This window comes from Bombina bombina, chromosome 3 (genome assembly GCF_027579735.1).
Source record: "Bombina bombina isolate aBomBom1 chromosome 3, aBomBom1.pri, whole genome shotgun sequence".
NCBI classification, from domain to species: Eukaryota; Metazoa; Chordata; class Amphibia; order Anura; family Bombinatoridae; genus Bombina; species Bombina bombina.
This window is the reverse complement of record NC_069501.1, coordinates 116,182,204-116,209,496: the sequence shown is the minus strand read 5'-3', so window position 1 is coordinate 116,209,496 and position 27,293 is coordinate 116,182,204. Positions and strand designations below refer to the sequence as shown.

At 39.7% G+C, this 27,293-nt stretch overlaps 1 protein-coding gene across 1 annotated transcript in view; it reads right to left on the bottom strand.

Annotated features, from left to right (window-relative positions):
- The window catches only part of PAXBP1 (PAX3 and PAX7 binding protein 1), a 99,109-nt gene that overhangs the window by 36,539 nt on the left and 35,277 nt on the right, over positions 1-27,293 (bottom strand). The window contains exons 8-15 of the mRNA XM_053705969.1: positions 26,486-26,609; positions 23,705-23,807; positions 22,797-22,912; positions 22,407-22,606; positions 21,099-21,243; positions 20,219-20,340; positions 1,101-1,177; positions 643-709 (exon numbers count right to left, since the gene is read on the bottom strand). Of these exons, the coding sequence (XP_053561944.1) occupies positions 643-709; positions 1,101-1,177; positions 20,219-20,340; positions 21,099-21,243; positions 22,407-22,606; positions 22,797-22,912; positions 23,705-23,807; positions 26,486-26,609 (954 nt within the window). The remainder of the gene's footprint in view (positions 1-642; positions 710-1,100; positions 1,178-20,218; positions 20,341-21,098; positions 21,244-22,406; positions 22,607-22,796; positions 22,913-23,704; positions 23,808-26,485; positions 26,610-27,293) is intronic.

Here is a 27,293-nt window from a genome sequence, read left to right as displayed (position 1 = left end):
TAGTTCATATTTACACCTCTTAACCCTGCTTTCCTACCTTTTCTATCTCTCTCCTCAGCTAAACGTAAACTGAGTGGGTAGAAGAGGGAGAGATTAAAGCTCTTGTGAGGGTTCTTGACCTCCTCCTAGTGGCAGGAAATAGAACCTTAAAGTGATGGTAAATCCTAAATTTTGTGAAACGCTAGGATTTACCATTGGAACAAATAAAGGGGACTTTCATTCATTAAGTATAAAATACTTCATACCGAAAGCTCCTTTATTTGTTTGCAGTATTTGCCGCACTGAGCAGCTCAAGCAGCCCACAGAAGAATGCTATTTGGCTGAGAGGTGACGTTTTCACCTCTTAGCCAATAGCTGTGCGGGAAATCCGGCATGGTTAATTTGATTTGAATCATAAAAGTTTAAGGCTTTCACATCCCTTTGAGCACAATGCTTGACTAGTGTATTTTACCCTCTAAAGTAAGTTTCACAACAGTGTGCGTCAACCATTATTTCTTAAAAAGGAACATAAAATCCAAAATTATTCTTTTATGATTCAGATAGAACATACAAATTTTAAACAATTTTCCAATTTTCTTGTTATGAAAGAAATTTTGGGTTTCATAGCCACGTAAACTAAACAGCTTTTTTAAGCTTTATTACCTTAACCGAAGACCAGAATTGGCGTTGGAAAAAGACACAGGGTCCAGAATTCCTGTTTTCTATAAGGCTTTAAAGAAAAAAACAACTATGTTAATACTATATTATTGTACAAAATCATTAAAATAATTTTAAAATGTAAGCACAAAAAATATGCATATAAATCTTTTTCCCCTTTCCTAAATATATTTTATTATATTTAATAAAACTAAAAACTGTTTAGTCTAGATATGAACAATTTCAAAATTGCACTTTCTACTGTGCAAAATTGTATGCATTAAAATCATGCAGCATAAAGATTTACAACAGTTATGAAACTAAGATGTCATTTACAAAGGACAACTATAAGATTGTATGCACATAACAGATACATAAAATAGATTATATATATATATATACACACATACATACACACACACACACATAAATGAAAAGCCTCACATGGAACTATTTCCACTTACGGTTTGGGATATAATGGCATAAAAACATCGTCATCCAATGTTCTTCTCATTCTCGTCAAAATAGCCTTTAATAATGCCTGAAAAATATAACAATTCTAATGAAAATACTTTTAGACATTGAGAACCTACATGTATGTATAGCTAAATATAAAGAGCATTTTATAGTATGCACAATTACTGAGGGCAAATATCAAAATATACAGTATATAAGTGTATATCGTGTCACTTCTAAAAATTTGGAAGGGACAAACACTAGGGTGGCCTATGGTGACAATTTTTAAAGCTCAATAAATTGAGCAGAATTTAGAAGAATTTGGAGATATTTCCCAAAAAGGTTGAACAACTCCATGAACAAGCATAAAAAAATAAAATAAAAACTGTTTTTAGGCAACCTGTACAGTAGCAGTTTTTAATCTATGCTAACAAACTTTCCAGCAAACTATTTTCTCCTTAGAAAAAAATAAATATCAAAATGCATTGATACTATTAACTGTTAGATGATCAAAATTGTTAGATAATTGTTTCTTTTTTTATGGATTAGACCAAGTACACGTTGTGTAGTGTAAGTATCTGTTTTAATAAATATATTTTAGCATACTAAAACAAAAGTATGAAAATATAAATTCTATTTAAATAAAAACATTTAAAACATTATAAAAATAAAGCAAATTTAGGGGTGTGTTTGGGCAGCGTTTATAGGACGACGCAATTCCTAAAGCTCTTGCAGGGATCCTAATAATCCGCCAGTTATTAGATTTGCAGCGCAGCATCCGATCCTGCACATTAAATATATCAGTGATTTATACTATAAAGATTTGTTCGAGGACATCTTAGCTCCGTTTATGACCTCAGGACGGAGGACCGGGAGGTTGTGGCCTGAGGAGGCAGCATCGCATACAGCAGCCCATAAATTGGCTGTCACCTTTTGTAAAGCTGACACCAACTGCTATATTTTTCATATTTAAAGACCAACTATATCTTATTTTTTAATTAGAAATACATTCTCTTAGAGGATCAAGATGGAGCTGAACTTAAAGAACCAAGAAAACAAAAAAAAAAAAATTTGATAACAGGAGTAAGTTAGAAAGTTGCTAAAAATTGCATGCCCTATCCGAATTATAAAAGAAAAAAAATGGGTTTAGTATCCCTTTATGTAAATACGTCCTGAGACAACTATTTATATCGTTTGAAAGGATGTCTTTTTTTGACAATCAGCACGTATCTTGTAAGAGATATGAAAGGGGAGGTGAAGTTATCCACTAAAGCCTAGACGGATGGAGGTGACCAGTTCTACTAGAGTCACAGCCTAATCAGACCTGACTAGTGACCCCCTGATTATCTATACGGCAGCCGAGATTTCTCAAGTTTTTTGGTCTAACCTACTATTGATGCCTAATTACCCAGATAAGGTAAGACACTCCAGTTCTTTGATACTTTTCTCCAACATTGGTGTGTCCGGTCCACGGCGTCATCCTTACTTGTGGGATATTCTCTTCCCCAACAGGAAATGGCAAAGAGTCCCAGCAAAGCTGGTCACATGATCCCTCCTAGGCTCCGCCCACCCCAGTCATTCTCTTTGCCGTTGCACAGGCAACATCTCCACGGAGATGGTTAAGAGTTTTTTGGTGTTTTTTTTTTTTGATTGTGACAATTTGGTCATTCCAGAGAAATTATGTAAGATGGACAAGTTCCTAGAGGTTCCGGTGCCCCCCGACGCTTTTCCTATACCCAAGCGGGTGGCGGACATAGTAAATAAAGAGTGGGAAAGGCCCGGCATACCTTTTGTTCCCCCCCCTATATTTAAGAAATTATTTCCTATAGTCGACCCCAGAAAGGACTTATGGCAGACAGTCCCCAAGGTCGAGGGGGCGGTTTCTACTCTAAACAAACACACTACTATTCCTACCGAAGATAGTTGTGCTTTCAAAGATCCTATGGATAAGAAATTAGAGGGTTTGCTTAAAAACAGAATTTATGTTTACCTGATAAATTACTTTCTCCAACGGTGTGTCCGGTCCACGGCGTCATCCTTACTTGTGGGATATTCTCTTCCCCAACAGGAAATGGCAAAGAGCCCAGCAAAGCTGGTCACATGATCCCTCCTAGGCTCCGCCTACCCCAGTCATTCGACCGACGTTAAGGAGGAATATTTGCATAGGAGAAACCATATGATACCGTGGTGACTGTAGTTAAAGAAAATAAATTATCAGACCTGATTAAAAAACCAGGGCGGGCCGTGGACCGGACACACCGTTGGAGAAAGTAATTTATCAGGTAAACATAAATTCTGTTTTCTCCAACATAGGTGTGTCCGGTCCACGGCGTCATCCTTACTTGTGGGAACCAATACCAAAGCTTTAGGACACGGATGATGGGAGGGAGCAAATCAGGTCACCTAGATGGAAGGCACCACGGCTTGCAAAACCTTTCTCCCAAAAATAGCCTCAGAAGAAGCAAAAGTATCAAACTTGTAAAATTTGGTAAAAGTGTGCAGTGAAGACCAAGTCGCTGCCCTACATATCTGATCAACAGAAGCCTCGTTCTTGAAGGCCCATGTGGAAGCCACAGCCCTAGTGGAATGAGCTGTGATTCTTTCGGGAGGCTGCCGTCCGGCAGTCTCGTAAGCCAATCTGATGATGCTTTTAATCCAAAAAGAGAGAGAGGTAGAAGTTGCTTTTTGACCTCTCCTTTTACCGGAATAAACAACAAACAAGGAAGATGTTTGTCTAAAATCCTTTGTAGCATCTAAATAGAATTTTAGAGCGCGAACAACATCCAAATTGTGCAACAAACGTTCCTTCTTCGAAACTGGTTTCGGACACAGAGAAGGTACGATAATCTCCTGGTTAATGTTTTTGTTAGAAACAACTTTTGGAAGAAAACCAGGTTTAGTACGTAAAACCACCTTATCTGCATGGAACACCAGATAAGGAGGAGAACACTGCAGAGCAGATAATTCTGAAACTCTTCTAGCAGAAGAAATTGCAACCAAAAACAAAACTTTCCAAGATAATAACTTAATATCAACGGAATGTAAGGGTTCAAACGGAACCCCCTGAAGAACTGAAAGAACTAAGTTGAGACTCCAAGGAGGAGTCAAAGGTTTGTAAACAGGCTTGATTCTGACCAGAGCCTGAACAAAGGCTTGAACATCTGGCACAGCTGCCAGCTTTTTGTGAAGTAACACAGACAAGGCAGAAATCTGTCCCTTCAGGGAACTTGCAGATAATCCTTTTTCCAATCCTTCTTGAAGGAAGGATAGAATCTTAGGAATCTTAACCTTGTCCCAAGGGAATCCTTTAGATTCACACCAACAGATATATTTTTTCCAAATTTTGTGGTAAATCTTTCTAGTTACAGGCTTTCTGGCCTGAACAAGAGTATCGATAACAGAATCTGAGAACCCTCGCTTCGATAAGATCAAGCGTTCAATCTCCAAGCAGTCAGCTGGAGTGAGACCAGATTCGGATGTTCGAACGGACCTTGAACAAGAAGGTCTCGTCTCAAAGGTAGCTTCCATGGTGGAGCCGATGACATATTCACCAGATCTGCATACCAAGTCCTGCGTGGCCACGCAGGAGCTATCAAGATCACCGACGCCCTTTCCTGATTGATCCTGGCTACCAGCCTGGGGATGAGAGGAAACGGCGGGAATACATAAGCTAGTTTGAAGGTCCAAGGTGCTACTAGTGCATCCACTAGAGCCGCCTTGGGATCCCTGGATCTGGACCCGTAGCAAGGAACTTTGAAGTTCTGACGAGAGGCCATCAGATCCATGTCTGGAATGCCCCACAGTTGAGTGACTTGGGCAAAGATTTCCGGATGGAGTTCCCACTCCCCCGGATGCAATGTCTGACGACTCAGAAAATCCGCTTCCCAATTTTCCACTCCTGGGATGTGGATAGCAGACAGGTGGCAGGAGTGAGACTCCGCCCATAGAATGATTTTGGTCACTTCTTCCATCGCCAGGGAACTCCTTGTACCCCCCTGATGGTTGATGTACGCAACAGTTGTCATGTTGTCTGATTGAAACCGTATGAACTTGGCCCTCGCTAGCTGAGGCCAAGCCTTGAGAGCATTGAATATCGCTCTCAGTTCCAGAATATTTATCGGTAGAAGAGATTCTTCCCGAGACCAAAGACCCTGAGCTTTCAGGGATCCCCAGACCGCGCCCCAGCCCATCAGACTGGCGTCGGTCGTGACAATGACCCACTCTGGTCTGCGTAAGGTCATCCCTTGTGACAGGTTGTCCAGGGACAGCCACCAACGGAGTGAGTCTCTGGTCCTCTGATTTACTTGTATCCTCGGAGACAAGTTTGTATAGTCCCCATTCCACTGACTGAGCATGCACAGTTGTAATGGTCTTAGATGAATGCGCGCAAAAGGAACTATGTCCATTGCCGCTACCATCAAACCTATCACTTCCATGCACTGCGCTATGGAAGGAAGAGGAACGGAATGAAGTATCCGACAAGAGTCTAGAAGTTTTGTTTTTCTGGCCTCTGTCAGAAAAATCCTCATTTCTAAGGAGTCTATTATTGTCCCTAAGAAGGGAACCCTTGTTGACGGAGATAGAGAACTCTTTTCCACGTTCACTTTCCATCCGTGAGATCTGAGAAAGGCCAGGACAATGTCCGTGTGAGCCTTTGCTTGAGAAAGGGACGACGCTTGAATCAGAATGTCGTCCAAGTAAGGTACTACAGCAATGTCCCTTGGTCTTAGCACAGCTAGAAGGGACCCTAGTACCTTTGTGAAAATCCTTGGAGCAGTGGCTAATCCGAAAGGAAGCGCCACGAACTGGTAATGCTTGTCCAGGAATGCGAACCTTAGGAACCGATGATGTTCCTTGTGGATAGGAATATGTAGATACGCATCCTTTAAATCCACCGTGGTCATGAATTGACCTTCCTGGATGGAAGGAAGAATTGTTCGAATGGTTTCCATTTTGAACGATGGAACCTTGAGAAACTTGTTTAGGATCTTGAGATCTAAGATTGGTCTGAACGTTCCCTCTTTTTTGGGAACTACGAACAGATTGGAGTAGAACCCCATCCCTTGTTCTCCTAATGGAACAGGATGAATCACTCCCATTTTTAACAGGTCTTCTACACAACGTAAGAATGCCTGTCTTTTTATGTGGTCTGAAGACAACTGAGACCTGTGGAACCTCCCCCTTGGGGGAAGCCCCTTGAATTCCAGAAGATAACCTTGGGAGACTATTTCTAGCGCCCAAGGATCCAGAACATCTCTTGCCCAAGCCCGAGCGAAGAGAGAGAGTCTGCCCCCCACCAGATCCGGTCCCGGATCGGGGGCCAACATTTCATGCTGTCTTGGTAGCAGTGGTAGGTTTCTTGGCCTGCTTTCCCTTGTTCCAGCCTTGCATTGGTCTCCAAGCTGGCTTGGCTTGAGAAGTATTACCCTCTTGCTTAGAGGACGTAGCACTTTGGGCTGGTCCGTTTCTACGAAAGGGACGAAAATTAGGTTTATTTTTGGCCTTGAAAGGCCGATCCTGAGGAAGGGCGTGGCCCTTACCCCCAGTGATATCAGAGATAATCTCTTTCAAGTCAGGGCCAAACAGCGTTTTCCCCTTGAAAGGAATGTTAAGTAGCTTGTTCTTGGAAGACGCATCAGCTGACCAAGATTTCAACCAAAGCGCTCTGCGCGCCACAATAGCAAACCCAGAATTCTTAGCCGCTAACCTAGCCAATTGCAAAGTGGCGTCTAGGGTGAAAGAATTAGCCAATTTGAGAGCATTGATTCTGTCCATAATCTCCTCATAAGGAGGAGAATCACTATCGACCGCCTTTACCAGCTCATCGAACCAGAAACACGCGGCTGTAGCGACAGGGACAATGCATGAAATTGGTTGTAGAAGGTAACCCTGCTGAACAAACATCTTTTTAAGTAAACCTTCTAATTTTTTATCCATAGGATCTTTGAAAGCACAACTATCTTCTATGGGTATAGTGGTGCGTTTGTTTAAAGTGGAAACCGCTCCCTCGACCTTGGGGACTGTCTGCCATAAGTCCTTTCTGGGGTCGACCATAGGAAACAATTTTTTAAATATGGGGGGAGGGACGAAAGGAATACCGGGCCTTTCCCATTCTTTATTTACAATGTCCGCCACCCGCTTGGGTATAGGAAAAGCTTCTGGGAGCCCCGGGACCTCTAGGAACTTGTCCATTTTACATAGTTTCTCTGGGATGACCAACTTGTCACAATCATCCAGAGTGGATAATACCTCCTTAAGCAGAATGCGGAGATGTTCCAACTTAAATTTAAACGTAATCACATCAGGTTCAGCTTGTTGAGAAATGTTCCCTGAATCAGTAATTTCTCCCTCAGACAAAACCTCCCTGGCCCCATCAGACTGGTTTAGGGGCCCTTCAGAACCATTATTATCAGCGTCGTCATGCTCTTCAGTATCTAAAACAGAGCAGTCGCGCTTACGCTGATAAGTGTGCATTTTGGCTAAAATGTTTTTGACAGAATTATCCATTACAGCCGTTAATTGTTGCATAGTAAGGAGTATTGGCGCGCTAGATGTACTAGGGGCCTCCTGAGTGGGCAAGACTCGTGTAGACGAAGGAGGGAATGATGCAGTACCATGCTTACTCCCCTCACTTGAGGAATCATCTTGGGCATCATTGTCATTGTCACATAAATCACATTTATTTAAATGAGAAGGAACTCTGGCTTCCCCACATTCAGAACACAGTCTATCTGGTAGTTCAGACATGTTAAACAGGCATAAACTTGATAACAAAGTACAAAAAACGTTTTAAAATAAAACCGTTACTGTCACTTTAAATTTTAAACTGAACACACTTTATTACTGCAATTGCGAAAAAATATGAAGGAATTGTTCAAAATTCACCAAAATTTCACCACAGTGTCTTAAAGCCTTAAAAGTATTGCACACCAAATTTGGAAGCTTTAACCCTTAAAATAACGGAACCGGAGCCGTTTTTAACTTTAACCCCTTTACAGTCCCTGGTGTCTGCTTTGCTGAGACCCAACCAAGCCCAAAGGGGAATACGATACCAAATGACGCCTTCAGAAAGTCTTTTCTATGTATCAGAGCTCCTCACACATGCGACTGCATGTCATGCCTCTCAAAAACAAGTGCGCAACACCGGCGCGAAAATGAGGCTCTGCCTATGATTTGGGAAAGCCCCTAAAGAGAAAGGTGTCTAAAAAAGTGCCTGCCGATATAATCTTATCAAAATACCCAGATTAAATGATTCCTCAAGGCTAAATATGTGTTATAATGAATCGATTTAGCCCAGAAAAAGTCTACAGTCTTAATAAGCCCTTGTGAAGCCCTTATTTACAATCTTAATAAACATGGCTTACCGGATCCCATAGGGAAAATGACAGCTTCCAGCATTACATCGTCTTGTTAGAACGTGTCATACCTCAAGCAGCAAGAGACTGCTCACTGTTCCCCCAACTGAAGTTAATTCCTCTCAACAGTCCTGTGTGGAACAGCCATGGATTTTAGTAACGGTTGCTAAAATCATTTTCCTCATACAAACAGAAATCTTCATCTCTTTTCTGTTTCTGAGTAAATAGTACATACCAGCACTATTTTAAAATAACAAACTCTTGATTGAATAATAAAAACTACAGTTAAACACTAAAAAACTCTAAGCCATCTCCGTGGAGATGTTGCCTGTACAACGGCAAAGAGAATGACTGGGGTAGGCGGAGCCTAGGAGGGATCATGTGACCAGCTTTGCTGGGCTCTTTGCCATTTCCTGTTGGGGAAGAGAATATCCCACAAGTAAGGATGACGCCGTGGACCGGACACACCTATGTTGGAGAAAAGATTTTTGTACAGCAAGGTTACCTTCTACAACCAATTTCATGCATTGTTCCTGTCACTACGGCAGCGTGTTTCTGGTTCGAGGAACTAGAAAAATCGCTCAGTAAAGAATCTTCGCATGAGGAGGTTATGGACAGAGTTCAAGCACTTAAATTGGCTAACTCTTATTTTAGATGCCGCTTTGCAATTAGCTAGATTAGCGGCGAAAAATTCAGGGTTTGCTGTCGTGGCGCGCAGAGTGCTTTGGCTAAAGTCTTGGTCAGCGGATGTGTCTTCCAAGACAAAATTGCTTAACATTCCTTTCAAAGGTAAAACATTATTTGGACCTGATTTGAAAGAGATTATTTCAGACATCACTGGGGGAAAGGGCCACGCCCTCCCACAGGATAGGTCTTTTAAGGCTAATAATAAGCCTAATTTTCGTCCCTTTCGCAGAAACGGACCAGTCTCTAATTCTGTATCCTCTAAGCAAGAGGGTAATACTTCACAACCCAAACCAGCCTGGAAACCAATGCAAGGCTGGAACAAGGGTAAGCAGGCCAAGAAGCCTACCACTGCTACCAAAACAGCATGAAGGGATAGCCCCCGATCCGGGACCGGATCTAGTGGGGGGCAGACTTTCTCTCTTTGCTCAGGCTTGGGCAAGAGATGTTCAGGATCCTTGGGCGCTAGAAATAGTTTCTCAAGGTTATCTCCTGGAATTCAAGGAACTACCCCGAAGGGGAAGGTTCCACAGGTCTCAATTATCTTCAAACCAAATAAAGAGACAGGCATTCTTACATTGTGTAGAAGACCTGTTAAAGATGGGAGTGATACATCCAGTTCCAATAAGAGAACAAGGAATGGGATTTTATTCCAATCTGTTCATAGTTCCCAAAAAAGAGGGAACATTCAGACCAATTTTGGATCTAAAGATCCTAAACATATTTCTCAGGGTACCATCGTTCAAAATGGAAACTATTCGAACGATCCTACCTACTATCCAGGAAAATCAATTTATGACTACCGTGGATTTAAAGGATGCGTACCTACATATTCCTATCCACAAGGAACATCATCAGTTCCTAAGGTTCGCTTTTCTGGACAAGCATTACCAGTTTGTGGCACTTCCATTTCGATTAGCCACTGCTCCAAGGATTTTCACAAAGGTACTAGGGTCCCTTCTAGCGGTTCTAAGACCAAGGGGCATTGCAGTAGTACCTTACTTGGACGACATCCTGATTCAAGCGTCGTCCCTGTCAAAAGCAAAGGCTCATACGGACATCGTCCTAGCCTTTCTCAGATCTCACGGATGGAAGGTGAACAAAGAAAAAAGTTCTCTGTCCCCGTCAATAAGAGTTCCCTTCTTGGGAACAATAATAGATTCCTTAGAAATGAGGATTTTTCTGACAGAGGTCAGAAAATCAAAACTTCTAAGCTCTTGTCAAGTACTTCATTCTGTTCCTCGTCCTTCCATAGCGCAGTGCATGGAAGTAATAGGATTGATGGTTGCAACAATGGACATAGTTCCTTTTGCACGAATTCATCTAAGACCATTACAACTGTGCATGCTCAGACAGTGGAATGGGGATTATACAGACTTGTCTCCGACGATTCAAGTAGATCAAAAGACCAGAGATTCACTCCGTTGGTGGCTGACCCTGGACAATCTGTCACAGGGAATGAGCTTCCGCAGACCAGAGTGGGTCATTGTCACGACCGACGCCAGCCTAGTGAGCTGGGGCGCGGTCTGGGAATCCCTGAAAGCTCAGGGTCTATGGTCTTGGGAAGAGTCTCTTCTCCCGATAAACATTCTGGAACTGAGAGCGATATTCAATGCTCTCAGAGCTTGGCCTCAACTAGCAAAGGCCAAATTCATAAGGTTTCAGTCAGACAACATGACGACCGTTGCATATATCAATCATCAGGGGGGAACAAGGACTTCCCTGGCGATGAAAGAAGTGACCAAGATAATTCAATGGGCGGAGGATCACTCCTGCCACTTGTCTGCGATCCACATCCCAGGAGTGGAAAATTGGGAAGCGGATTTTCTGAGTCGTCAGACATTCCATCCGGGGGAGTGGGAACTCCATCCGGAAATCTTTGCCCAAATAACTCAATTATGGGGCATTCCAGACATGGATCTGATGGCGTCTCGTCAGAACTTCAAGGTTCCTTGCTACGGGTCCAGATCCAGGGATCCCAAGGCGACCCTAGTAGATGCACTAGTAGCACCTTGGACCTTCAACCTAGCTTATGTATTCCCACCGTTTCCTCTCATCCCCAGGCTGGTAGCCAGGATCAATCGGGAGAGGGCCTCGGTGATCTTGATAGCTCCTGCGTGGCCACGCAGGACTTGGTATGCAGACCTGGTGAATATGTCATCGGCTCCACCATGGAAGCTACCTTTGAGACAGGACCTTCTTGTTCAGGGTCCATTCGAACATCCGAATCTGGTTTCCCTCCAACTGACGGCTTGGAGATTGAACGCTTGATTTTATCAAAGCGTGGGTTTTCAGATTCTGTAATAGATACTCTGATTCAGGCTAGAAAGCCTGTAACTAGAAAAATTTACCATAAAATATGGAAAAAATATATCTGTTGGTGTGAATCTAAAGGATTCCCATGGAACAAGGCAAAAATTCCTAAGATTCTATCCTTTCTACAAGAAGGTTTGGAGAAAGGATTATCTGCAAGTTCTCTGAAGGGACAGATCTCTGCTTTATCTGTTTTACTTCACAAAAGACTGGCAGCTGTGCCAGATGTTCAAGCATTTGTTCAGGCTCTGGTTAGGATCAAGCCTGTTTACAGACCTTTGACTCCTCCCTGGAGTCTAAATCTAGTTCTTTCAGTTCTTCAAGGGGTTCCGTTTGAACCCTTACATTCCGTAGATATTAAGTTATTATCTTGGAAAGTTTTGTTTTTGGTTGCAATTTCTTCTGCTAGAAGAGTTTCAGAGTTATCTGCTCTGCAGTGTTCTCCGCCCTATCTGGTGTTCCATGCAGATAAGGTGGTTTTGCGTACTAAGCCTGGTTTTCTTCCGAAGGTTGTTTCCAACAAAAATATTAACCAGGAGATAGTTGTACCTTCTTTGTGTCCGAATCCAGTTTCAAAGAAGGAACGTTTGTTACACAATTTGGACGTAGTCCGTGCTCTAAAATTATATTTAGAGGCTACTAAAGATTTCAGACAAACATCTTCCTTGTTTGTTGTTTATTCTGGTAAAAGGAGAGGTCAAAAAGCGACTTCTACCTCTCTTTCCTTTTGGCTTAAAAGCATTATCCGATTGGCTTATGAGACTGCCGGACGGCAGCCTCCTGAAAGAATCACAGCTCACTCCACTAGGGCTGTGGCTTCCACATGGGCCTTCAAGAACGAGGCTTCTGTTGACCAGATATGTAAGGCAGCGACTTGGTCTTCACTGCACACTTTTGCCAAATTTTACAAATTTGATACTTTTGCTTCTTCGGAGGCTATTTTTGGGAGAAAGGTTTTGCAAGCCGTGGTGCCTTCCATTTAGGTGACCTGATTTGCTCCCTGCCATCATCCGTGTCCTAAAGCTTTGGTATTGGTTCCCACAAGTAAGGATGACGCCGTGGACCGGACACACCAATGTTGGAGAAAACAGAATTTATGCTTACCTGATAAATTACTTTCTCCAACGGTGTGTCCGGTCCACGGCCCGCCCTGGTTTTTTAATCAGGTCTGATGAATTATTTTCTCTAACTACAGTCACCACGGTATCATATGGTTTCTCCTATATATATTTCCTCCTGTCCGTCGGTCGAATGACTGGGGTGGGCGGAGCCTAGGAGGGATCATGTGACCAGCTTTGCTGGGACTCTTTGCCATTTCCTGTTGGGGAAGAGAATATCCCACAAGTAAGGATGACGCCGTGGACCGGACACACCGTTGGAGAAAGTAATTTATCAGGTAAGCATAAATTCTGTTTTTGCTGGCCGTTTATGTATTTAGGACACCATTTAATGGCTTGACACCTGCATTTGGTAAAAGACATACGACTTTTACCACACTCATGGCTCTTCAAATTCATATGTACTAGATGCCTTAAAAAGTCAGAGTAGGCTAATGAACTATTCTCCTTTACTCATTACTGCTCAGTATAGGGGAAACGATAAACAGACTTATTTTTGTGTTTTTACTCTTGCTGGGGATAACACCCCTAGTAGACAATATATGTACCAAGAGACTGGTAATTTAGTTGGACACAGCTTTAAGTTTCTAAAGTGGGATATTCCATTTGGGTAAATTATATGCAGGTATTGAATTTGTGATATGCTTGCCCTATATTTAGCCTGTGGTTTGCTTTATGACCTACTGTGTTTTGGGGACTGTCATGTCATCCGCGTCAGGGACCATAGGGCAGCTGGGCCTTATAGTTCTTATCTGCCATCAAAATCTATTTTTGTAGTAAAGTTTTTTTTCTTTATAATGACACGGTGAGTCCACGGATCATTATCAATTACTGTTGGGAATATCACTCCTGGCTAGCAGGAGGAGGCAAAGAGCACCACAGCAAAGCTGTTAAGTATCACTTCCCTTCCCATAAACCCCAGTAATTCTCTTTGCCTGCAGTACATAGAAGAGGTGAAGTTTAGGTAACAAAGAAATTAACCCCAATGAAGAGGTGACACTTTGGGGAACACAAATGTGTCTCTTATGAGGTGTAGACGATGTGAGACGTGCAGGTAACTGTGACCACACTCTAATATCAAGGTCCCCGCTTCTCCTTACTTATCCACAAAGGACTTACCCTCTCTTCACGGCCCTTTCTTATATTCCTCTCTCTCTTTGCACCTTGAGTGGAGAGCCGTTTTGGTAGAATTGTACTAGGTAGTTTGTAGGCATAGTTTCACATTTTTGAATGGCCCAAAGTATGTGTCACTTGGGAGAAATGAAGCAAAATAATGAATTGTTTGATGATTAATAAAGAATAAGTAACGTATTAAATTTTCCTTTGTAGAATGGGGTGGACATATTACTACCTCATCACTGCTAATAGTGTGTTAAGGATTACTGAAACATTATAAAATGACATTTGTACATAAGTCTGTTTCGTTTAGGGGATATTCATGGCAGTTATCACTACTAAATGTAAATTCAATATACTGCAATGATTGTTTAAGTGTGACATGTAAATTGCTATCCATAAGTTTAGCTGAGTAGGAACATAGAATTGAGTAGTTAATCTACATATCAGCTAAACTGGACAGCAATGAAACAGTTAACTTTAAAACATGGAACCCTAGCGAATCAAATGTTTTTACACCTCTTAAATAGCCCATTAGTGAGAGGGTGGTCAGGAAGCTATCAGTACGGCACTCCAGCCGAAAAGCGTAAGCTTTGGACACTAAGGGCATGTTTTTTCTTGTACCTGCACATGTATCGCTTTTAATGGATTAATAAAGTGAAGAAAGTTTTAAACTGCAGCTCCGGACTTTGTGTTTTCTTCTAAGTATGAGCCTATTTCCTTTTGGAGCAGTTGCAGCTGGTGAATTCATGGGGGCTTAATTACCTGAGGAGGTGTAGTCTGATCACACGTCCTACCTGCTGTCCCAGATTGCCGTCAGGATCGTCTTGCCAGGCACTGCTTCCCCTCCTCCCTCGAAAGTTGGCCGCGTCTGTGTGACGTCATCTCACGGAGCCCCGGAGTGTTTGGACAGACGCCAGTGCAGCGTGTTTGCGGCTGCATGCTTGTGGGAGCGCACTCCAAGCAGGGATACGGCGTACCGCAGAGAGCCCAGGAGAGAGGTCTCCCAAACGGCTCTCCACTCAAGGTGCAAAGAGAAAGAGGAATATAAGAAAGGGCCGTGAAGAGAGGGTAAGTCCTTTGTGGATAAGTAAGGAGAAGCGGGGACCTTGATATTCGAGTGTGGTCACAGATAGTTACCTGCATGTCTCACATCGTCTACACCTCATAAGAGACACATTTGTGTTCCCCAAAGGGTCACCTCTTCATTGGGGTTAATTTCTTTGTTATGTTGGTGGTGTTTGGCTACACTAGACCCTGAGGCCGACAGTCCTGTCACGGGATTTTCGGAACTTTTACACAACAGTGTTCTCTTTTTGCCCCATTGCGGATTCACTTGGACTTTTATTAATCAGCTATAAACATTAGATAATCGATTGCAATTATATTTGAATTTATTGTTCTACGGACTGTCTACACAGAGATCACTACAGTATATTTAACCTGATTGGTTCGGTTTCACTATTTGAACTACTCTTATTGTTTGACCAAGTCACTATACACTGACTGTTTCTTCATATGGACACACAATGATCATTTTGCTATAATCAAGATTTTTCTTTTTGATTTCATGTGCATATGTGTTTGCCAAATTGTTCACAATGATGTTTAATGTTCTATGTTGTGTGCGACTGTTTAGGCTAAATTTTGTACTCATTTTTGACATCAGAGAGACTATCTGTGCTGTACCATTAGGCCAGTTCAAGGAGTGAGATTATACTCATTAACTAAATCAAATATTTTTCTGATTTACAAGACATTTACCTTGTGGCTTTAGGGTACGGCACATTATAGTAAATGATTTAAAATTCAGAATATTGATAGCTCTTTCCGGACTATTTATAATCATTATTGGGTGGGATAATTGTTGACCTCTCAGACTCATTATTTGGGGTAACCATTTGGGGTTACTGATAGGTTTTTTCCCCTTGCCATAAGTATTTTTTAGTGTCTATAATTGACATTTTTGATACATGCAATTAATTACATGGTCCACACTTTCCCCTATCATATGTTCCCTTTGTGCATACTATTCGATGATATTTAATTAGGGTACCAGTAGTATCTCTCTCATTAAGAATCATTCTGGATATTTAAATACAACAGTGGCTAAAGGTTAGATTGAAGCACTTTTTTTACTATATTCTGTAAGAACTAAGCAAGCTGGTATATAGATTGTACATTTGTCTGTAGGAAAGTGAGTTACGAAATATACACACTTCCATTATGGAGGTGGAAACAGTAAATGAAGGAGGAAAAAACGAGGATTGAGTCCTAATTGAGGTGCGCAGGTATGAGATGCAAAGCACATAAACCAAAACCAGTCTCGGGGGAGGCAAGGTAATACCACACCGCAGGCCACCCGATCTAACGGCAGCACTCCCAAAAGTAGGATAATGGCAGATATCTGTAGGAGCAGAGAACAGAGAGAGGCGCCTTATGGGACAGTATTGTGGTGTCGCTAATATGCAGATAGCACACACAGATGGAAGAGTACTCACAAGTGAGGCGGCATAAACGTATGCCAAACTAGACAGGACGGAACCTTAGTCGCCCGCCAGACGGTCCAATAGGAGAAAGACTCTCACGTTCCAGTGGTCCAATCCGCTACGGCGGACAAAGGCAGACGTCAGGTGCCCACAGCGTCTGTGGGAGGATCAATGGCTCAGAGTCCTTAGTGCAAGTGGCAGAATATCGCTCCACACATAGGATCAGATGGTAGACGATGAGAGCGGGGTTATCGTAAAAGATATTTTTATTGATAAAAGTAAAATTAAAACTGTTTAAAATACAAAAAACAGCAACGCGTTTCTCGACCTTCCGGTCGTTTCATCAGCCTGATGAAACGACCGGAAGGTCGAGAAACGCGTTGCTGTTTTTTGTATTTTAAACAGTTTTAATTTTACTTTTATCAATAAAAATCCTATGTGTGGAGCGATATTCTGCCACTTGCACTAAGGACTCTGAGCCATTGATCCTCCCACAGACGCTGTGGGCACCTGACGTCTGCCTTTGTCCGCCGTAGCGGATTGGACCACTGAAACGTGAGAGTCTCTCTCCTATTGGACCGTCTGGCGGGCGACTAAGGTTCCGTCCTGTCTAGTTTGGCATACGTTTATGCCGCCTCACTTGTGAGTACTCTTCCATCTGTGTGTGCTGTCTGCCTTTATCTGCATATTAGCGACACCACGATACTGTCCCATAAGGCGCCTCTCTCTGTTCTCTGCTCCTACAGATATCTGCCAAATGAAGGAGGAGAATTTTTTTCTTTAATTTCCTCTCATGAGAGAGGAAGTTGTGTACAGGATTTAGATGAAATCTTTTGTACAGATAGATCGAAATTCCCTCTAGCTAAATTATTTGAGGAGGTTGAGTTCCTACTCGTTAAGGAGAACAAGCTAAGGTGGGATATCATGACACTAAACAAATATCATGAATTGAAAATCATTCCCAGGGGCCTTAGGATAAACAAATTTCCCACGTTCCAGACAGATGATATAGAATTCATTAATGAATGGAATATTATCCTCTCAGATTGCTCCCTTTGTTTAATACTACTATTGGTTCATTTTAAAACAAAAGCCCTTAATACTGTAATCCAACAAATTGAATTATTACAAGTTGAGCTCAACCTAAGGAGGAGTGCCTTGGAGTTTGCCAAATATGATGGCATTTTGAAACAAACGATTGCGGAAACCAAGGTACTTTTGATAGAGGTTAAGCACAATAAGTATTTAAGGGACCAATCTGACTATGATGATAATCAGATTTTTGTTTGGAACAGAAAGGATAGATCTGAAGGCCGACGTGCCTACAATAGGACAAGAGGTAGAGGAAGGGGCAGAGGTAGAGGTAATAACAGTAATAAAAATAGGAGTGTTTCAAACATAGAATCTTTGGAAAATGACTATGGAAATAAGGTCACTTTTTCTGAAAGTGAGGCGGAGTCATATGATGAGAGTTCGGCTTCAGGTGGGGAGGATTCAGTTGGTAACTCCTTCCCATCTGCACAGAACATAGAGGGAGATCTAGTGGTAAAACCAAAGATGAAATCGAAGGAAATCCAGCCTATTCTTAAAAAACAACAACAACAACAAAAAATAGGAGGATCTAAATATATACCTGTAAATGCACAAGAAAGACAGAGATATGCCCAGTATGAATCAGGAGTATAAGGTAGCTCTTGAACAGGTTTTTTCCTCCCCCAGACCAAACCAGGAGGGGGTCGAGGGAGAGGAGGTTCAGAGGGCCATGGAGGTCAGAACAGATATCCAACTCGAAGAGGGAGATTCAGAAACAAGTACCAATAGAAAATAATGTTATAAACCTGTAAAATTATACTCTTACTGAAATTGAATTGAAAGTGTTAAATCTGGGCTTGGGTTTTGTCCCCTCACAAAGTTTCAATCTTTTTAACACACTAATTGATATAAATAAACTCATTAGGGGACTAACTTTTGTGGATTGTGGATTGTTCAGTGGGCGGAAGCTTACGATTGCTGTCTGTCCACCACTTTTCAGGGATGGACAATTGGCTTCTGAACAAACCGTTTATCCCGGGGAGTGGATCCTCTTCCAGGAAGCGTTTTCTAGGTAGACCCTCAGATTGGGGGTCCGAAGTTTGAGGGCTTTTCGACAGACCGCCAAGTTTCCAAGGTATGGTTCTTGGTCAAGTGATCCACTGTCCGCCCTGATAGATGCTGGCATCTCTCCACTTTGGAGACTGGTTTTGAGGAAGGACCTTCTGTGTAGGGTCCCTTTATCTAAATTTCGTTTCTCTGATGCTGCCTGCCTGGAGATTGAACTGGGTTTTCTGAGTCTGTCATTGAGACTATGACTCAGGATTGCAGGCCAGTTTCTTGAAGTTTTGTCATCAATAATGGCGTAATTGTCCTTTTTGGTGGGAATCCAGGGGCTACTCGGAGTGGAGTCAGGATTCTTAGATCTTGGTCCTGTCTCCAGGCTATCTGGAGAAGGGTATGTCAGTCAGTACCCTAAAGGGTCCGAATTCTGCATGGTCTATTTTTGCTACATAAGCATCTGGTAAACGTGCCAGATGCGCAATTTTTTTTAAGGTCCTGCTTGGCATCAGACTTGTGTTTAAGTTGGTTGCTACTCCTTGGAGCCTAACTTTGTTCTTCAAGTTTTGTGGCTCTCTCTGTTTGAGCCTTTTAATTCCATAGATATTGAATGGTTATCTTGGAAGACTGTCTCTTCTGCTCAGAGAGTCTTGGATTTCTCAGCTTGGCAGTGTGATTCGCCTTATCTTTCTTACCGATGAGGCGACTTTTTGTACTAACTTAGGTTCTTTCTCAATTGTTTTGAATGGGAAAATTATCAAGAAATTATAATTCCTTCTCTATGCCCTAGTCGTCGTCCTCATAAGGAATGTTGGGGGCACAACTTGGATGATGTGTGTGCTCTTATTTTCTATCTACAGGCGACTAAGGATTTTTGCCAGCCTTCTGTTTGTTTCTCTGGGAATTGTAAAGATCAGAAAACTTCTGCTTTTCTTTCTCTTGGTGAGAATAATTATTCGTTTAGGTTATGAGATTGCTGAACAGCAGCCCTGAGAGATTTGCAGATTATTCCATTAGGTCTATCTCGGTTTCTTGGGTTTTCAAGAATGAAGCTTCCGGAGAACATATATGCAAGGCTGCAACTTGGTTCTTTTTGCGTGTAATGCTTTTGCCTCAGCCGAGGTTTCTTTTGGGAGAAGGGTTCTTCAGGCAGTGGTGCCTTCTGTTTAGGTTCCCTGTCTTGTCCCTCCCTTATCTGTGTCCTCTAGCTTGGGTATTAATTCCCAACAGTAATTGATGATGATCCGTGGACTCACCGTGTCATTGGAAAGAAAACAAAATGTATGCTTACCTGATAAATTTATTTTTCTTTCTTGACACTGAGTCCACGGCCCGCCCTGTATTTTTCAGACAGTTTTTTGTTGTGTAAACCTCAGGCACCTCTGCACCTTGTGTTGCTTCCTTCCTCTCCTTTTCCATTGGTCGAATGACTGGGGATTATGGGAAGGGAAGAAATACTGAACAGCTTTGCTGTGGTGCTCTTTGCCTCCTCCTGCTGGCCAGGAGTGATATTTCCAACAGTAATTGATGATGATCCGTGGACTCACCGTGTCAAGAAATAAATAAAATTTATCAGGTAAGCATACATTTTGTTTTTTACCCATTGTCTATTGCCCAGTTCAGATTTTAGCAACATAAAAGTTAAACAGTAACTCCAGATTCCACATTTAAAAAAATGAATAGGTTTATAGACTCAAGGCTCCATAAGATAAATGAGTAGTTAAAAGGGAACACAACTGTTCTTGTTTGGCCCATACCCTTACACTCACCTCTAAGCATTTCACCATTAAGGAGCACAAAGACCAAGAGGTATCAAAACATTTAAAGTGACAATGGTGAAAATACTCAACAGTTCAAACAAATTAAATCAGCCTTCCTTTTTTTACAGTCTAAGGGATTACTTAGCAGTTCCAATATATTGCTCTGTAATTGCAATACATGTTTAAATTATTACTCATACCTCAGTGTTTTTGTTTTCTGAATTTACAACTGTTGGGTATCCATTTATTAGTTTCTGCACAATGACCTTAAATCTGTTTGTCTGTGTTGACGAGAAAGGATCCCACATATTTTCAGCAATTCCTAATGCAAATAAACAGAATTAACATATTAATATCTATCACCGTAGCCTATAATTTAATATGAATACTATTTAACAATTAAACACTCCTCTTCAAAACATATCCATAAAATGTAATGGTTAAATAAAGTGCTCGATTTAACTGGGCCAGCTCCTAGATTTATATTTAGCAAACACTGGTTTATAGTATTTAAAGGGATTCAGTATTTAAGACTATTTAAAATAACCTTCTTAAAATCATAAATTAATGGAAATGTATTTTTTGCCCACTATTTCGAACTTACAGCTGTCTCTGTGCATTCCACTGTCTATCAAAGCGTGCTCCTGTGTATTATTCTGGTATTGGCTTTTGATTGGCTGTGAATGCATTTGCAGCCACTGAAGAGCAGATACAGGAGTAAATTACAGGAGAGGGCAGTAGAAAGTGCTGCAAGAAGCCATAATGTCTCTTTGAAACAGATAAACTAATTTATATTTAAAAATGTATAACTGTTTAAAAAGAAGGCTAATAATAAAATAATTTGGTAAAACATGTAATAAACCTATAAAACTAGACACAGTTCATAATTTAAGTAAATTGCTTAATATTGAAGGGGTGTTATGATTTCATGACTTCTTTAAAAAATGTATATAATAAAATTTTTTAATGAATGCTGCCAAAATGTTCCATTTGCAAGAAATATTTAAAAAAGGAGTGAGCATGCCTATATGTATATATACACAAACACATTTACATTTTATAAACAATATATCTTATTACCTGTTAATTTGGGAAGAATCATTTTTTCTACAATAGATGGTAATAATGCTATGTCTGTATCTTCCTGGTCGTACTCTTTTTCCTCACAACCATAAAAGAGCAACGATTCAAACCACATCATACTTTCAAAGTCAGAAGATTTTGGCTAAAAATAAGAGTTGGGAAAATTAGAAACACAGGAATAGCATTTATCTCAGTTTAAATCACAATTTTCTTTTTTACATTTAACCAAGATATATACTTAAAAAGATTGGAAAATAATTTGATCTCAGAGAAAGAAGAAATGTTTAAGATAAAGTGATGATAAATCCTAGCGTTTCAAAAATGCTAGGATATACCAGTGCTATAAATAAAGGTGACTTTCTATCATGAAGTATAAAAAATGCAGACAGAATGTACCTTTATTTGGCCGCGAGGTTCTGCCTAAACTGAGTGGCTCTGGCTGCCCTCGACAATTTCAACAAAAGCCTTTTTTTCCAATGAGGCAATGTTTTCACCTCCTAACCAAAAGCTGTGCTAGCCATATGGCACTGTGCCGTATGGCTATCACGGCTATTGGCTAAGAGATAGAAATGTCACCTCACCGAAACAAATTACTTTGGCTGAGGGCAGCTGGATAAAAGGTACTTTTGCCTGCATTTTTTTTATACTTCACGATAGTCACCTTTATTTATAACACTGGTAAATCCTAGCGTTTCTGAAACGCTGCTAGGATTTACCATCATGTCAAGAATCAAGCTCATGAAAAATGAAGTTCTATTAACAAGCAAAATGTCTGAATAGGAAAAAGAAATATATGTGAAAATACAGTCAACATTTCTATTTCAAAAACAACCTAAAAAAAAAAAAAAAAAAAAAAAAAAAAAAAAAGACTTCAGGTCTTTAATGGCTCCCAATTAAATCTATTACACAAAGTGTATTTTTATATCAAAGTTGCTTGTAAGATGCATCTAAAGTCTGCAGTTTGCATATCTGTCTCAGCAATTTCTGTATTTGTAACCATAAGTAAATGGCACAGCCAGCCAGAATCCATAACGTCTGTAGTGTTAGTGTAGGGATCCTGAGCTCTTGCTGAAAGCAGGTCTTCTATAAAGACCACTCAGCAAGAATTCAAGAACACTCTCACAAGCTATACTCTGTACGCAGAATATGCAGTTCCTTTATTTTTTTTATTTTTTTTTTAACACCACATAGTATAGACATGTATATATTTTGTATTTGTTATCTGCGCAGGGTGTGACAATGTCATTTAGAACTGTTCACACCACACAATATTTATTGATCAAAATAACATAAGTGTTAACTTACCTCTAATGGATTCCAAGCTATAAGCTGTAGTCTTATTAAAGGATTTAAAAGCTTAGGCAAACACAGACCAATATATGCATCTTTATAGGTGCTATAATAGGTTGAACGCCAGGTCTCAAACTGATCTTTAATGCAGTCAATTGAGTGAAAACTTTCCAAAGTATCATCAAAAATGTTACTTGATTCTTTCAAAATCCGATCTAAAAAAACAAAAAAACAAAAAAATACAAATAAATGATCACATTACAAAAACAAAACAAACAACTAAATTTCAGCATTTTTTTTTATAGGTGCAGCGGGGTTTTTGTTTTTAAAGGTTGTAGTTCCTTCTGAAATTAGGTTTAAGTTGATACAAAGCAAAAACAAACATATCCAAATAAAAATGATTACCTTTTTCCATGTTGAAATTTGTAATATCAGTGGATGTTTCTTCATCATCACTTGAAATGCCCTCAAGGTGCTCAGTCATCTTATCAGTAATCTCCCTGGCTTGCCTGCGACGTGCTCTGTAAAAAGGTACAACATTCAGAATACAGTAATGTTCTGGAAGAAATTGCATATGGACATAATGGGCTTGATTTATCAAGCAAGGGCGGACAGGAGTGTACATTTCCGCCCCAGCTCTACCATCTGGAAGGCAGAAATCCGCTGCCGGAATTTAAATATTGCACACAAGCAATATTTTGTGCTTGCGTACAATCCAGCCCCCCTGCACGCGCACAGCCAATCACGCACGTGCAGGAGCGGTCAATCTCCCCAGTCGGATGAGACCAGGGAGATTGAAATTCTTCACCTAAGAGGTGGAAACAAGGGTAGGGAAGCAGCAGTCCAATGACCGCTGCTTGATAAATCGTGACGGCAGGTTCTTTTGTGAGAACCTGCAGTCATAGGGAGGAGAAGGGCTTGATAAATCAAGCTCATTATGGCATGTATAGCAATCTCTCTAAGACTATATCAACAATAGCTTGGGAGAGCCAATTAAATCATGTATGAAATAAAACATTGGCTTCCTGGCAGGGCGGCAATGCAATCGATAAAATTGTCCTGCAGCTTACTATGGGAACCACGGAGCAGAAACCTACTTGGCTTGGGCCTTGTACTATACAGATAATGGGAATTTTACAGTATGTGGTCTCCGCTAGCTGCTACTGTTTAGATTACATTATTTGGCCTTTTTCATGTTGGACAAGAAGATCTATGTTCCAAAATACTATAGCATAGACATTGCCAGTCAATTCATATTTGTCGATTTGTTTCCTGGATATTCAAAAGTATACAATTCATTTCATGCGCCCTACCTCCTTGCTTCTCTCTCTGCAATCCTCCTTTGTTTTGTGTGCTCTTGGTATTGTATTCTGTCTCTCCCAAAATTGTCTAGATTCGGTGCCATTACAGCTTTACCTGAAGATATATACAGTAAAACAGTAGTTAAGAATAGACCATTAGGACCTGAAAACTCTTATGCTAACATTTCTATAAACTGAAGCTGCTGTCAAACAATTTCCTGACCATACTGTAGGAAACTCACAATATGAGGGTAAACGAGGCTTGCATGACAAGATACTCTTATAGTTCAAACATTATGTCAGATATTACTAGTTTATCATTAAAAACATTTCCCTAGTCCCTTTAGCCTCACCAATAGGCGCATACACACCATTATGTAGTAAGCAAGGAAATTCTCAGTCTATTACATTACCGTATGGATGAACGTTAAGTTATTGAAAAAAAGCACAAAATGTGAAGCTTGATCTTTCTAAAATACTTTCATTGCAAGAAAATGATTGTGTAAAGATATATAGATTATATTTTAAACTGGAAATAGGAGAGTGCTGCTTTAAAGGGACATAAAACACCACATTTTTTCATTCATGATTCAGATAGAGATTTTAATCAATTTTAAACAACTTCCCATTTTACTTCTATTACTTAATTTGCTTCATTCTCTTGTTATACTTTGCTAAAAGGTTTATCTAGGAAAGCTCAGGAGCAGCAAAGAACCTAGGTTCTAGCTGCTGATTGGTGGATATATATATATATATATATAATATATATATAATATATATATATATATATATATATATATATATACACACACACACACACACACACAGGTGGCCCTCGTTTTACAACGGTTCAATTTACACCGTTTCAGAATAACAACCTTTTTTTCCAGTCATGTGACTGCTATTGAAAAGCATTGAGAAGCAGTGCATTTATTAAAATAGCCAGTAGGTGGAGCTGTCCACTTATGTTGCAGCAAAGCCAAGCAAGCTGAAATTAATCAGTTTAACCAGACCTGAGCTATTGAGCAGATTTCAAAGGAACAAGATCTTCCTGTCTATAAATCAGTCCAGACTGGAATGCATAGAAAGAACTGTTTGCAGAAAAATGCAAATGAAGTCTGTGTTGTGTGATTATTTTATTAGATTTATAATGCTGTTTAGCAAATATTTTTGTTCATTTAACTTAGTTTAATTATATATTCTGTGTTGTGTGATTATTTTATTAGGTTTATAATGCTGTTTAGCATTTAAAGTCTTCATTTCAAAGCTTTAAAAATAATGTATTAGGTGTTACTTATGACAATTTTGAGAGGGGTCTGGAACCTCTCTCCCTCACTTCCCATTGACTTACATTATAAACTGGGTTTTAATTTACAACGGTTTCGATTTACAACCATTCCTTCTGGAACCTAACCCCGGCGTAAACTGAGGGCTACATTATATATATATATATATATATATATATATATATATATATACACACATACACACACTGATTTTCATTGGCTCACCCATTTGTTCAGTTAGAAACCAGTAGTGCAATGCTGTCCATTCAACAAAGCATACCAAAGGAACAAAGGGCAATTAAAAATAGGAGTAAATTAGAAAGTTGCTTAAAATTGCATGCCTCTGAATCATGAAAGAAAATATTTGGGTTTCATATCCCTTTAAATAAAAAAGACAAACAAACAAATGTAACTTACAGCAATAAGATAGTAAAGCATTTTTTAAATACCCCTAGAAACTAATTATGCCTAAAGGATTAAATATAAAATTATTTGAATTAAAACATTAAATTAAAGACAGACATAACTAGGACCTGCAAAAATATAAGGCTTAAACATCTAGTAGAATTTGTTAAGTTTTGATGTCTACACAAATGTAGATCTTAAAAAACATACTGTGTAGAAAAACGTTAATGCATCTAAATTCATTTATTTGACCAGTTCCAAATAATCACAGATAAACTCAAAATTTTAGTTTTTTGTATATAATGATGTGACCACATTCAGTGCAATTTTATGTTGTTAACAAATGTATTTGTATAGTAGACGTGCAGAGATTTGTATGAAATATTTTGTCCAAAATCTGTTGATTAACTAAACAAATACAAATTTATTTCACTTATTGTTGTACTTTATTAGAACAAATTATAGAAATAAAATTAATGAATTTTGTATTCAAACATTTAGCTAATGAACAAATTTTAAACAAAAAATTTCAAATACAGAAAAACATCCCCATGTCTATTGAACGCTATTAAAATGTGTTGATGAATTCATGGTTTGACTTAAAACAAAAACATCTAATAAAAATTAGACAATATTGTGGATGATAAAAGTATATAATGTAACATGAATCAAGGTCTCTGTTCCTCTCTGTGCAAGAATTAATTTTCAAATGATATAATAAGCAGTTTAGAACACACTGAAGATAATCCACAGAAATTACACTAAAGAGGAGAATTTTTTTTTTTTTAAATCTGTGTACATTAGAATTTAAATAAAATATTTGTTAGATAACACCTTATCTAACTACAAATTGTTCTTCCGTTACCCAAAACTTGAGCTGTACAAAAATATTTATATGTAAATGAAAAGGTGGCGAACGCAGAATGTTACTGCCATTGCAATCATTTTAACATAACCATATGAAATGAGCAGTGGACATCAGTGAGGAAGATGGAACTGCTCGATTGACAACTGACATATACAGACATTAAGCATGTATATAATGCTCTATGAGCAAACAAGGGTGTTTAATGAATAATAAAAACCTTCAAGATGGACTGACTTGAATGGCTCGAAAACTCCGAAGATTCATCTTTAATATCATCTTGTCGTCTTTGGACAAGGCGGTCAGCTCGCTGTTTGTACAGCTGGTGCATAGCAGATTCAAGCTCGTTTATCAGAGGTACCTGCAAAAATACAACAAACTGCATAATACCCAAACCTGTGTGTAAATGTATTAGAGGGACAGGTTATCCATACACACAAAAAAACAAGATTCAATCTCGTTTTTTTAACGTTTCCTTTTACAAGAGCTGTTCAAAGTCAATGTCAGTCTTAGGATGGTAGCTTGTATTTTTAGAAGAAACTAGGAAAGAATTAAATGACATTTATTTTGCAGGGACAGCAGCATATTCATCGAGTTTGCAATCTAAATACTCTGAAGATAATGCCTTACAATGTATTTATTGGCTCTTAACTAGGACAACCTTGCACAGATCCACATTTCACATTGATCAATTAAATCAGGGAAAGATTATTACTAGCTTTAGTTAGAAACATCAAACTGTCAGTACATACTAAATTCTCACCAAACTGAGGCAAAAATACTTACATGCACAAGATAAGAAAATAAAAAATAACACATTTGTATATTATTAAATTATTGAGGAGAAAAAAAAAGGAGTTAAAAAGGTAAATAAGAGTGAAATTGAAGTTAAAATATGAGCGATAACGTGTTTTAGAGAGTTTACAAGTACTTTCTACGGCCCTTCCAATATGCCACCCAAACTCCACGACATACTAAGGGTTAAAAGAACTTATAAAAGAAAAAAAGTAATAATGTCAAACCGTTCATGTTTCCAATATAGTTC